Here is an 11,631-nt window from a genome sequence, read left to right on the forward strand (position 1 = left end):
TCATGGGTGCGGTGTAACTAGATTGAAGAGTTTAGTTGATTCGGGGTAACCATTTGATGTTTTCATTCCTACTTCTCATATTTGTTGAATCAAACCAAAAGGAAATTTAACTTCCACCTATTGTGTTAATAGCAAAAAATTACCCAATGATAAGTAAATCAGGGTCGCTCCAACTTCATTCGCCCTCGAATTGAATGACTTGTTTTGATACATATATTTGTTTGATGTATTTATTTTTGCACATTTTAGTTACAGTTCATGCGTACTAGATTATACGTTGTCAGCATTGATCAGTAACTGCTAAAACATTTATATCTGTATTTATGCGTATATGTTGAAACTTTCTCATCTTCTTTAGTAAGTCCATAAAACGTATGCGCTAATCCTACGTTAATTTTTTGTAATGCTCCAATAGTTTAATTTAGTTGGGTTTCACTAGAAATGTTTTATTTAAAATTAACTTATTTTGCTGTAGCAGCTTTCTCCTTCGCTTGGACTGGAGTTGTTGCTGTTTTAGCGCTTGTCGCCACTTTACGTTGTTGTTTAGGTTTTGCTGGTGTTGCTTGCGGTTTAGTTTCCGCTTTTACTGCCTTAACTTCCTTAGTCGTCTCAGCTGCAGCTGGTGCTGCTGTGGGTGCCGGTGCCGGTGCGGGAGCTGGTGTTGGTGCTGCTGGTGCAGCTGCAGGTTCCTCTTTCTTGCCGTTTACTTCCTTAGCTTTAGGTTTTTCACTACAATTATAGTAACTAGTTATAAAATATGTTTTTAAGTAATATATGCGTTTTTACACTCACCTTTCGATATCAATATTAAGTACCGATTCATCTTCTTCTTCGTCATCACGATCCTCTGGGCCAACTTCACGTAATAAATCACCCAAATCCTTATCAACATCTTCCCAGAGTTTATCTTCACCAACTTCCCCACCTTCGTCACCATTCTCATGTCCATTTTCCTCGGCGGCATCTTTGTTCTCGTCCTCTTCACCATCGGCCTTTTCTTTCTTGGCATCTTTAGCATCTTTTTCGCTCTCTTTTGCTTCCTTTGCTTTAGCTTTCTTAGCTGCTTTCTCCTCTTCTTCCTTATTACGCAAGAACGCTTTGAGATGTGAGCGTAAGAGACAATGTTTCTTAGCATACGCTTCCACCGAGTCACTTGCGACTGAATAATGATTGCAGAGCTCACAGAAGTAGGCATCTACCTTCTTTATAAATGATGCGCCGACAGGTTGACGTTCTTTGCTGTTCTCTTCACCATCCGTACCGCCTTCTCCTTCATTTAAAAGGGCGTCCACATCCAGGTCATCGATTTCGTCAATTTCGCCTACCGAATCGACTGTTAGAAACTTGTTCAGATCTATCTCGCGGGTATCCTCATCACTGTTATCACTATCCGAATCACGTTTGCGTGCCTTGCGCTGAAAAGGGAAGTGAATAGTAGAAAAGTTTTTGAAAAATGTAAACGACTAATGCAGTGAAGAATCAATCATCTTCGAGGAGATATTCAGCCTTATCATAAGTTTAATTTTCGACAGAAATCGGTAACTTTTCACTTTTCGCTTCCATGTAATCACTATGGGTGGTTGAACAAAAAAATTTTGGGTGAATTTGTTTTCGGTAGAAACTCATGATAAGGCTGATTGTGTTCCATTAAAAAAAAAATGCCATTATAACTTAAACTTGAGCTATATACATTTTTTTATTGACTTGTATGTATTCTTCTTCTAATCATACTTTTACCCATACGAGTGGTGAAGGAATTAGCACAAAAAATTATCTATGATGAATATTCATATAATATAAAAAAAATCCCGATTCCCTCGGTGTTCTCCCAACAACCTTTTTCCATAAAAAAAGACAATTGTTGCTACATCCATAGAAGTAATACTCACTTTTAAGTGCTCCAATGAGCAACGATGAGTTTCATAGAGCATTGGACTCTTGAATGCCAAATGACAAGTGGAGCAATAGGGCATTAAGAACTTCTTCATAGTCTTATGATGCTCCGACAATTGATGTTTTGCCTTAGGTTGGCGATAGTGTAGACGACACAGGTGACAGAACTTGGATTCGTATTCTTCCTTCGAGTTCTCTTCGATTTCGCGTTGTGCAGCACGCTGGCGAGCGCGCAGACGAAGCAAATGTGCCTTTTGTTGAAGTGAGATTTGACGTATTGCACTCTTATGAACGCGAGAGTACAAATGCTGTTGGTAATCCTGTAAAAATTTAAGAGTTAATTTTAGAAATTTTATATGCAATTAAATGATGTTTTAAAATAGCTCGCGGTTATGAGAAGAACAAGTTTATAAAGTTTAGCTATTGCAATTCCTTAAAGCTTTTACAAACAATAGTTATGGGAACAAAGTTACCATAGGAGAGTTCGTTCTCAAGAAAGTCGGGTCTACGTAACTGGAACGACCCAGATGTATGTATGGCTTATTTATTTATTTATATCTGGCCAAGGACCGTCACACCAGCATCACTCCCCAAAAAACCCTTTGTGGAATTTGTACGCTGCTACAACAACAACCATAGGAGTGTTCTCGTATTATACGGTCAAAATTATCCTGCAGCCAGTGTTGGCAGATTTTTTTTAAACAGTAAATTTCCGGTGAAATAGCTGTATTTTCGACCAAAAAACTGTAACTTTTAAAAACGAAGTTTTTAAAAACTAAGGTTTTGTTTTATTATATTAAACATAACCAAAAAATAATTCAGTACATAAAATGAAAAACCTTAGACCGTTTAAATTATACCTAACTAAACAAAAAACTACTTTATAAAATGGAAGATTATAATCACATTTTGTTTTAATGAATTCAGTTTCACTATTTTTACATTGCTGTTTTTTTTCGCACTTCAAACTTAGTACCCACCTGAAGGATTTTTTTAAAGAAATCTTTAGTTCTCAAAATACCAGAAAATCCTGAAATTTGCTGTGGCGACCTGAATGCAAAGGGACCATTTGTTCCACATGAGGAAACTCTTCTCCAGCTAAAACTATGAAACTGGCAACTTTGCCTGCAGCCAAAATTATGAGAAGTAGAACAGAACAAACAGCGAACAAATTCCCAAATAATTTTTTGGGAGTGTTGCTGGAGTGACAGTCCTTGGCCAGATGTAAATCCGGGTCGTTCCGGTTACGTTTTACTAATAAAACGTTTTACCAATAAAAGTACTGATTTTTTTTAAGCTATGTTTATAATTTTTACTGTTAAAAGATCGGATTCGTTTCAGTTTCGGCAGAACTCTACGAAAAAAGCCGCGATTTCGGGTCGGGTTCGGATTCGGCCACAGGTTCGAGTTCGATCGGTCACGAATATTGATTTCCTTAGCTAACAACCATCACACTGCTATATTCAAATATCATATAGACAAATTCTTTCAGTCTGACTTCTAGAATTAAAATTTCGAAAATAATTGTTATTTTCATAGGTCATTTGAAAAATAGTAATATTTCAACACATTTTTGTGAAAACTTTTGCGTGTGTATGCCTCTTTTTCCCAACTAAAATTTTCTAATTTGTAAAGTTTTTACAACTATTTTCTTTTATTTTGGCACTGTACTTTTGTTTTAGTAGAATGTCACCTTCTTTGGATATTTCATTTTTCTATTTGGTACATTTTTATCAATACGATAGCTCATAGCTAAGAATAGTTGGCAGCCCAGAAAAGGCTACGAATCCCCAAATTCATATTGTCTTTGATAACTTTACTCTCCTTTATCATTGTATTCTAGCATTGGTTATATAATTTGCAAAAAAATATTCAAAAATCCCATATTTTTTGTTATTAACGAACATGACTATTCAACAATGGAACAACAATCATTCGTCGAAATTTGAGATTTTCATTGGCGTTATAAGGCAACCAATGACGTAATCTACTACAAATGTTTATTCCTATTATCCTTTCGAAATGAATAAGTATTGAAAACGTATTAAAATCCGTCGTTAATGTTTTTATTTACGACATAATTCAGCAAACTACTTACGACAACCAGAATAAGGGTGAATAGTTGAAAAGTTTTGGCAGGTACAATATTTTGCAGCATCTCCTAAAAAATAATTGCGATTTTTCTCTCAATTTCCTATATTTTGCAAGTTTTTCGGCACCGAGAACGCAAAAACTGTGATAGTATGCTACGATTTTGGACAACCTTTAATACGAGAACGCTCCTAGCATCGCACACCTAGATCTAAAGCGAGTTAACTCAAAATTCAGAGAGCGAAATATAACTGCTGGTGCATCGTACAGAGTCAACGCAAAAAAAAACAGGTATAACGGTAGTTTTTTAGTTAATGTATATAATTTCATTTCATTTTCATGAAGAAAAAACTATTCGCATTAATTGCATGTGAATCCTATGAATTGATTTATGCAAAAAATTCGCCTTTAGATCTAGGTGTACGATATCATCGTATACAAGTGACATTTAATTTTGATGAGAAGCTATTTTCCGCTGGAAACAAGAAAAACAGCTGATCAAAGTCAAATGTTTGCAATTTATGAAAATAATGGAATTTATTTTGACGATTTTTACGTTTAGAATCAGGGACAAAACATAACTCATCAATGTTCCTCACTCCTTAATTTTAACATTCCTCATAACCAATCCCTACGGACTTAACAAATACAACAAGTGCACATAACTTACCAAAAATCCGAAGCAGTTCATGTGACAGTGAATGCACTTTAAGTTGAGACGCCCAGATGTGCCTGATTTGTAATCATCACGTCGCGAACTGTGCGACTTCTTTTCCTTCTTCTCTGAATCATCTTCACTATGGTCGTCCTTCTTGCGCCTCTCCTTGCTCTCTTTACCCTTTTCCTTGTCCTTCTTGGAGGAGGACGATGTACTTTTCTTGGATTTCTCCTTCTTGCGATCGTCATCATCCTTCTCCTTCTCTTTCTTCTTACCTTCTTTCTTTACCTCTTTCTCACCACCCTCCTTCTCTTTATCAGCCTTTGCGTCACCTGCTGTCCCTTCGGCTTCACCATCACCACCTTCTTCTTCATCATCATCATCATCATCCTTATGATCATCAGTTTCCGCTGATGAATCCTCACCCTTTTTACTCTTCTTTGCCGACTTTATTTCCTCCTTACTCTCGTCGCCCTCGTTATCTTCATCATCGTCGTCATCACCATCATTTTCCCCAGCTTTTTCGGCATCATCACCCTTATCCGAAGACTTGGCCCGCTTGCTGCTGCTACGTTTCGAAGATTTCTTCTTAGTTTCGGAGTCACTCTTGCTATCATCCTTATCGGTGTCGTTGTCTTTCTCATTATCTTCCTCTTCATCTGATGAATCGTCCTTCTTGGTTCGAGAACGTCGTGGGCTTTTCGAATGACGCACTATCCTACGACGACGTAATGAGCTAGGTTTTGTAGCGCAAACGCAAAATTTGTATATTAATTGATGAACAAAATTAAGAGGTACTTTCTGATGCTATAAGTTTTTTTTGTTTTGTTTGTTACAAAATGCTTCGAGTGGAAAAGGTCAATCAGCTGCTATTGTTTTTTTGGATTTTGCATTGTTTACACAAATCCATCGAACATACGCGGCTCTCGTTTTTAAGCTGTTGCATATCATTGCCACTTTGGGTAGTCAAGACAGATTCAAAGAGCAATGTATTCAGCAGTTTACATAGGTTAGAAATGCAAAGAAACCCCGGCCAGTAACAAGCATTTCAAAATAAATGCTTTCATCTCTGATCTATAACAACGTCTGTTGTAAGAGGAGTTCCTCATAATTTATGCGTCGAAAACGTAGTTATGTATGCATATCGAATAATTTGTAGTGTCTGTTTGAAAAGTATAAACTCAGAATATAATAAGCTTACAACCAAACCCAAACCATACACGTTCACATTTCATATTATCCTGCTTAAATCGACTTCACATTTTTGCGATTCTTTTATTTCCATTTAGTTGATACAACAAATATCAAGTCCTTTTACTCAGCCTCAAGACATTTTCATACAACACAACTCAATTAACTCAAGTCAACTCAAATGCAATTATGCAGTTTCTTCTGTTTTTTTTTTCTAATTACCTTGTTAGGCGCTGTATTTTTAATACACGCGCACGATCTTTTTGTTGAGCATACAACAGCTTTCGGCGCATAATGCGCAAATCGTTCGCTTCATTCCGGTTGTTGCGAATGATGCGCACACCGCCCCTCAGCATAGTACTGCGCATGCCACCTCGATATGACGAGATATTACCGCGAGCTCTTGAAATGTAGCCGGTGCGCATGGGACGCTTTTGTATGCCCATTGGAGAACGGTGACGGCTGGTATTTGCATTGGAGTCATCTCTATCATTCCGGGAATTCGCACCACGATATGAATTGCTAGATGTATTAGCCCCACCAGTACTACGATAGTTCGATGTGGATGCTGATGAGACCATTGGTGGTGGAGGCGGCGGTGGCGTGCGATTACCACGTCCGGTTGATGAGTTGCGTCGATAGTCCTGTTGACGATGATGAGGATTTTTTTGGTTTTATGTATTCTTACAGAATTAACTATACACGGTTTTGAGCACTTATATTCTGTCAATTTAGTATTTAGATTTTTGTGTAGGTTTAAATGAGTTTCTATTTTATATTGTTTAGGAATTGGGTAAAAAGGGGAGGTATCAATGCGGCATTGGCAAATCTCCTAAAAAGCTCTTCGAGACAATAATATTAGATATAATCGATATGGGAATCGTCGCTATCATCTTCAGATTGTACTGATCTATTAATTTTGTAATTGTAATTGGACAGCAAAATGCATCGGAGGAATTTTTTACCTCTGCAGTTGTTCATAGCTCAATATAAATACATATACATATGTAATACTTTATTTACTCTCGATATTATCATCTTCAATTCTCGGCGTTTATCTCGAACTCAATGAAATTCATATAATCGACGTTCATAATGGCGGCGCTGCTCTTTAATCAAAATGTGCGACCAAGAGCCTTATCAGTGCCTCAGTATGTTAGGTCGAAATCGTGTCAACTCTGCCACACAGCACTTCCAGAGTTTCTCTCTGTGTACATACTCTGTTTGCTTTGGTGGCAAAGTTATAAAATGTTCTCAATCGATCGTTGCGAATGGCATATATATTTTTGGTTTCACGCCTTTCGAAATTCGACCTTTCTAAATATATTTCTATTCGTGCATAAATATATATAAAATATCAATGTTAATAGGTAAGATTATACAACTAAAAGGGAATATTGTAAACTCCCTGGTCAAAGTATTTCTTATTTATACCTGCTTCAATTAACATATTACTTACATCTTGTCGGGAACGCTTCCTATCATCAGTACGATCGCGTGATGTATCCTATAAAGATATTATTTTTATTAAAGCATATTGAAATAACAAACATTTCATCGCTTTATATACGTATACATATGTATGTACATAGAGTGAATCCAAGAACTTTCCAGTAATTTTTTAACAATATTTGCAAAAAGCCGTAACTAATATCGTCGGTGAAATGCAAAAATTAGGAACTAATACATAATTCAAAATTCACTTTTTTATTGTCAGTATGAATTTCATCGAATTGAAATCTTCACAAATTTTATGCAAAAACAAATTTATAAGTCACGCCTTTTTGCATTTCAGAGACGATGTTACTTAGGGGTTTTTGCATTTTAGGTGGCGATATGCTTAGTAGTTTTTTTTGCGTTATGGCTTATTCCACACGTGCATCTTGTAATTCAAATTTTCAAACTTAGTACAAAATTTAGGAAGTAAACTTTTTATTGACGAGATCAAAGAAAATAAGAAAGACCATCAGAAATAAAAATTATTACAAGTCAACCGCAATTTTGATCAACATAAAGTTTGCTTTTTATTATATTAAATTAAAATTAATTATGTATGCCAAAATTTTCTTAAAACTCAAAAGTTAAAATTCTTCCTTTCCGGTTTTTTTTTTTGTTATTTTGAAACTTCGAATTGTGTGTTTCATTATAGTATTGACACAGATTTTTATACCTATGCGAATATTGTTAAAATATGGCTGACTTCCAAAACGTATCAATACAATTGGGTGGTTCACAAGGTGTCGTACTTGTCGTATTGTTGTATGTTGTTGAAAATTTTTAAACGGCTAAATAAATGTTTAGAGGACTTGAAATCACCACAAATTATTTTTTAATTGTGTGAAATTTCTTAATAAAACTTTTGTTAGCTTGCGAATTTCTTAAATATAGTTTTAGCCGTTTAAAGTTTATGACATACAACAGTACGACAGTATACAACAGCGAACAGGAAAAAGTAAAGGAACGCAAAAAACCACAGTATTAGTCCAAAGAATGGCAACAAGAAAACTAACGTCAAATAAGAATAGAAATGAAACAAAACAATAGAAACAATAAACACTTATAGCCCAGTTATGCATACTTAGCTTTGCATGAGAGTTGTCACATAAGAATCTGTTAAATGGGCTTTAAGTGTAAGCGGTTACGCATAGCACTTAACATGTAGAATTCTGTTGGGTTTTGATTTTTACGTAAAAATGGTAAAGCAGTGCAAGTATGCATAACTGGGCTAATACTATATCAATTATTTTTTGTATCCTTCCAATTTCAATTCACTTTTTTTACTCTATGTTATTCTCACTTTTTGCGTATTCTTTAATTTATTATTATTAATTTATTATATATTATATATTATTATTATAATTAATTTAAATTCAGCTGAGTTTGACACTTTTCAAGATTTTGTCAGCAAAAATTCTGCTGACTAAATCTGAAAACTTCGGACTGGAGAGTAACTCTCACTGCGTGTTGCTCTCTAATTTTTGCTGTCATTTTCGAGTTAAGGAACGTTTTTTGGACTAAATCTGACTACATCGAACTTTTTCTGACTATTTCTGAGAGATAAGGAACGCAACTAATGCGTGACTTTGTATAGTTGCTTTGCAGCTGACGTTTTGGAACTCAGCCTGTCACTGCCAAAATTTTATCGATTAACTTTATATACAGAGCAGCACTAAATTAATACCAAAGGGAATTTTTCACAATATTATACGCAAAACTTTTTATAAATTTAGTTCATACTACAACAAAATATAATTAAAAATTCTCAACTTTCTGCAAAACTTAATAAATTTGCACCAAGTTCCATTTTTTTTTTAGAGGTTTTCAATGAAAATTCCAAGTATTTAGATTTATAGCCCATTTAGTTTAAGTATATCAAAGTGCAAGTTTAAATGTGGCAAAAAACCCCAAAAATGTTAGGAAATTTTTTCACGCAGTTTCTCCCATACATTCGACAATACTTTAACCAACTTCACAAAGAGAAGGGTATCAATTCCTCGGAATATTTCTGTGTTCATAGGGAATAGTAGCTTATGTCGAAAGGTTGGCTTTGGTATAATGCGACATTCGCTTTATTGTTTAAAGGACAATGAATTTTTTGACGACTTAATAAGAATATTGACTTGCTAGTATCGGAACTATTTCTTGCACGTTTATTTGCCAAAAGTTGTTTAATCATATGCTGCTAAAGCCAGCCTTTCGACATAACCTTGGCTCATGAAGAGATTAACGATAATCTAAAATTTTTATATCAGAATTGAAGTCAGTTTTGTTTTTTGCCTAAAAATTACTTGTTTTATAAAAAAATGGGTACTCTTTATGAATTTGTACAACGATTTTGGGTTGCTGTGCCTAAACGCGTGAATCGAATCAAAAACCTTTTACACACATTTGTAGACAACAGTTCACGCTTTATTACAAAAATAAGATTTACTATATTTGTGCACTAATTTATTAATAATGTCGGTTGGAAATACGGCATTTTTTGCAAGTTTCCGAGATGAGCTGTCATGAAAAAAATATCTACGAAATATCTCTGCAAAAGGTGTTCAGCCCCTCTTCTTCAGCAAAAGAGAAAGAATTCTACTTAGTGAGGGTTATAATCCCTGAGCGCGGCCGAAGGCCGCCTAAGCAGAAAGTTGTTTTCTGCAAAAGTTGTTCAGCCCCTTTTCTTCGGCAACACAGAAAGGAGAATTCTACTTAGTGAGGGGACGGGGAGGGGGTTTGCGGAGCCACGCCCCCTCCCAAACCCCCGCCTACCCTAAATCGTTGTATAAATAGCTAAAGATTTCCCAAAAAATAAGAGAAATTTTTGGTAAATTTCTTTTTGAATATATCGTCGCCCATATGCCAGAAAAGCCCAATAACTCAAAGCTGATAAATTTGCACGTTCATGCTACTGGCATGAGGGTGACGACACGTAAATACTTCGCACGTTTACTAGTATAGTGGTGTAACTCAAAATTTACGTTTTTGAAGATTTTAATATGCAATTAATAAGCTTGATAAGTAGAATATGTTCAGTCCAACAGATAACCAAACTTCCCAAATATGGCGAAGATATGTGCCTTTCCATCCGTCTTTTTGTATACTAACTGTATGAAATGATAAAACTTTGATTGCTTTTATCCACAAAATTGAAATTTTGAAATACTTCGTTATATTATTAAACGTGCGACATTTGTTTGTAAAAAACTCCCGGTGTCAATAATCTAGTGTGGCACTGTTTGCATGTACATTTGTATGCAATCATGAATGTGACAACACATAAGCAACTTAGCATATGCATATTGGGAACTTACACGATAATTCCTCTTGTGCCCCGAATCATGACGACTTCCACCAGTAGAACTATTATTGAAGCGATCCCTGGAACGATCATAGTGGCCACCGCTACCACTGGCACCAGAATTGTAGTTGTTATAACGAGAATTGCCACCACTACTATTGTAGCTATGGTTGTAGCCATCCCGACCACCAGACCTTCCACCAGAATTTTGCATGCGCCCATAATTATTACTGCGGTAATTACCGCCACGGCTTGAGCCAGAGCCGCGTGAAACGTATCCACCTCGTCCGCCACGCATTTTATAAAGTACTAAAATTTAAAATTTTCTTTAGTTCCAACAAAATGTGTATATACCCATATTTTATTCGCATAAATACATACATAGGTATGTATGCATATATGTATTAAACAAGGTACAGTCTTTATAGATAAAGAGCAACCCGCTAACCCCTACTGTGGACTACGAACCGGCTTCCAAAAGCGAGAAAAATCAATGGCACGAGGCGATGCAAAGGCTTCTAGTATATTCTTGCATAATACTTACACTTTCGCTCTTATTTCGCTTTCCTTTAAGAAATTTCACTCGCGTTTTACTTTGAACACAATTGAACTAATTAACAGTTGTTCTTTATCAATATTTTACACAAATTTTCAAGAGCTAAAATCTTTCTCACAATGGCGTCTGAAAATTCTAGCGAAGTAGAAAGAATCGGAGCTGCACCTGAATTTATCGATAACTGCTAAACGGAAGAAAGCGAAAGTAGTGCCATTTCGTAGCGCGCCATCTATTAGTTGAGTAGTTAAGCATTAAATGGTTGTGAGAAATTTATGTGCTGTCTACACGTTCTTATGTTTTCTCTGAATATCTTTATTGACATTTCCCCCGCTGAATACGAAGGTCAGAATTTCATCTAGCTCATGGGGCTAGCCCATGATAAAAACAGGGTGGGCTTTAGTAGTCAGACGCACCTTGTGTTTTAAGAAAACCAGGTGGAATTAACAAATGAAACTT

General features: G+C 35.7%; 1 protein-coding gene across 1 annotated transcript; it reads right to left on the minus strand.

Moving 5' to 3' along the window:
- Window positions 1–212: 212 nt before the first annotated feature.
- LOC118745938 (zinc finger protein on ecdysone puffs-like) lies at window positions 213–10,991 on the minus strand (the record flags this gene model as incomplete). The annotated part of the gene is given in 7 exon segments (XM_036479604.1): window positions 213–729; window positions 793–1,415; window positions 1,890–2,213; window positions 4,655–5,378; window positions 6,056–6,477; window positions 7,293–7,340; window positions 10,633–10,991. Coding segments are annotated over 7 exon segments (2,694 nt in total). The 3' UTR covers window positions 213–461.
- Between the last annotated feature and the right edge of the window lie 640 nt (window positions 10,992–11,631).

Source organism: Rhagoletis pomonella, unplaced genomic scaffold (genome assembly GCF_013731165.1).
Source record: "Rhagoletis pomonella isolate Grant_MI unplaced genomic scaffold, Rhpom_1.0 Rhpom_scaffold_00010, whole genome shotgun sequence".
NCBI lineage: Eukaryota > Metazoa > Arthropoda > Insecta > Diptera > Tephritidae > Rhagoletis > Rhagoletis pomonella.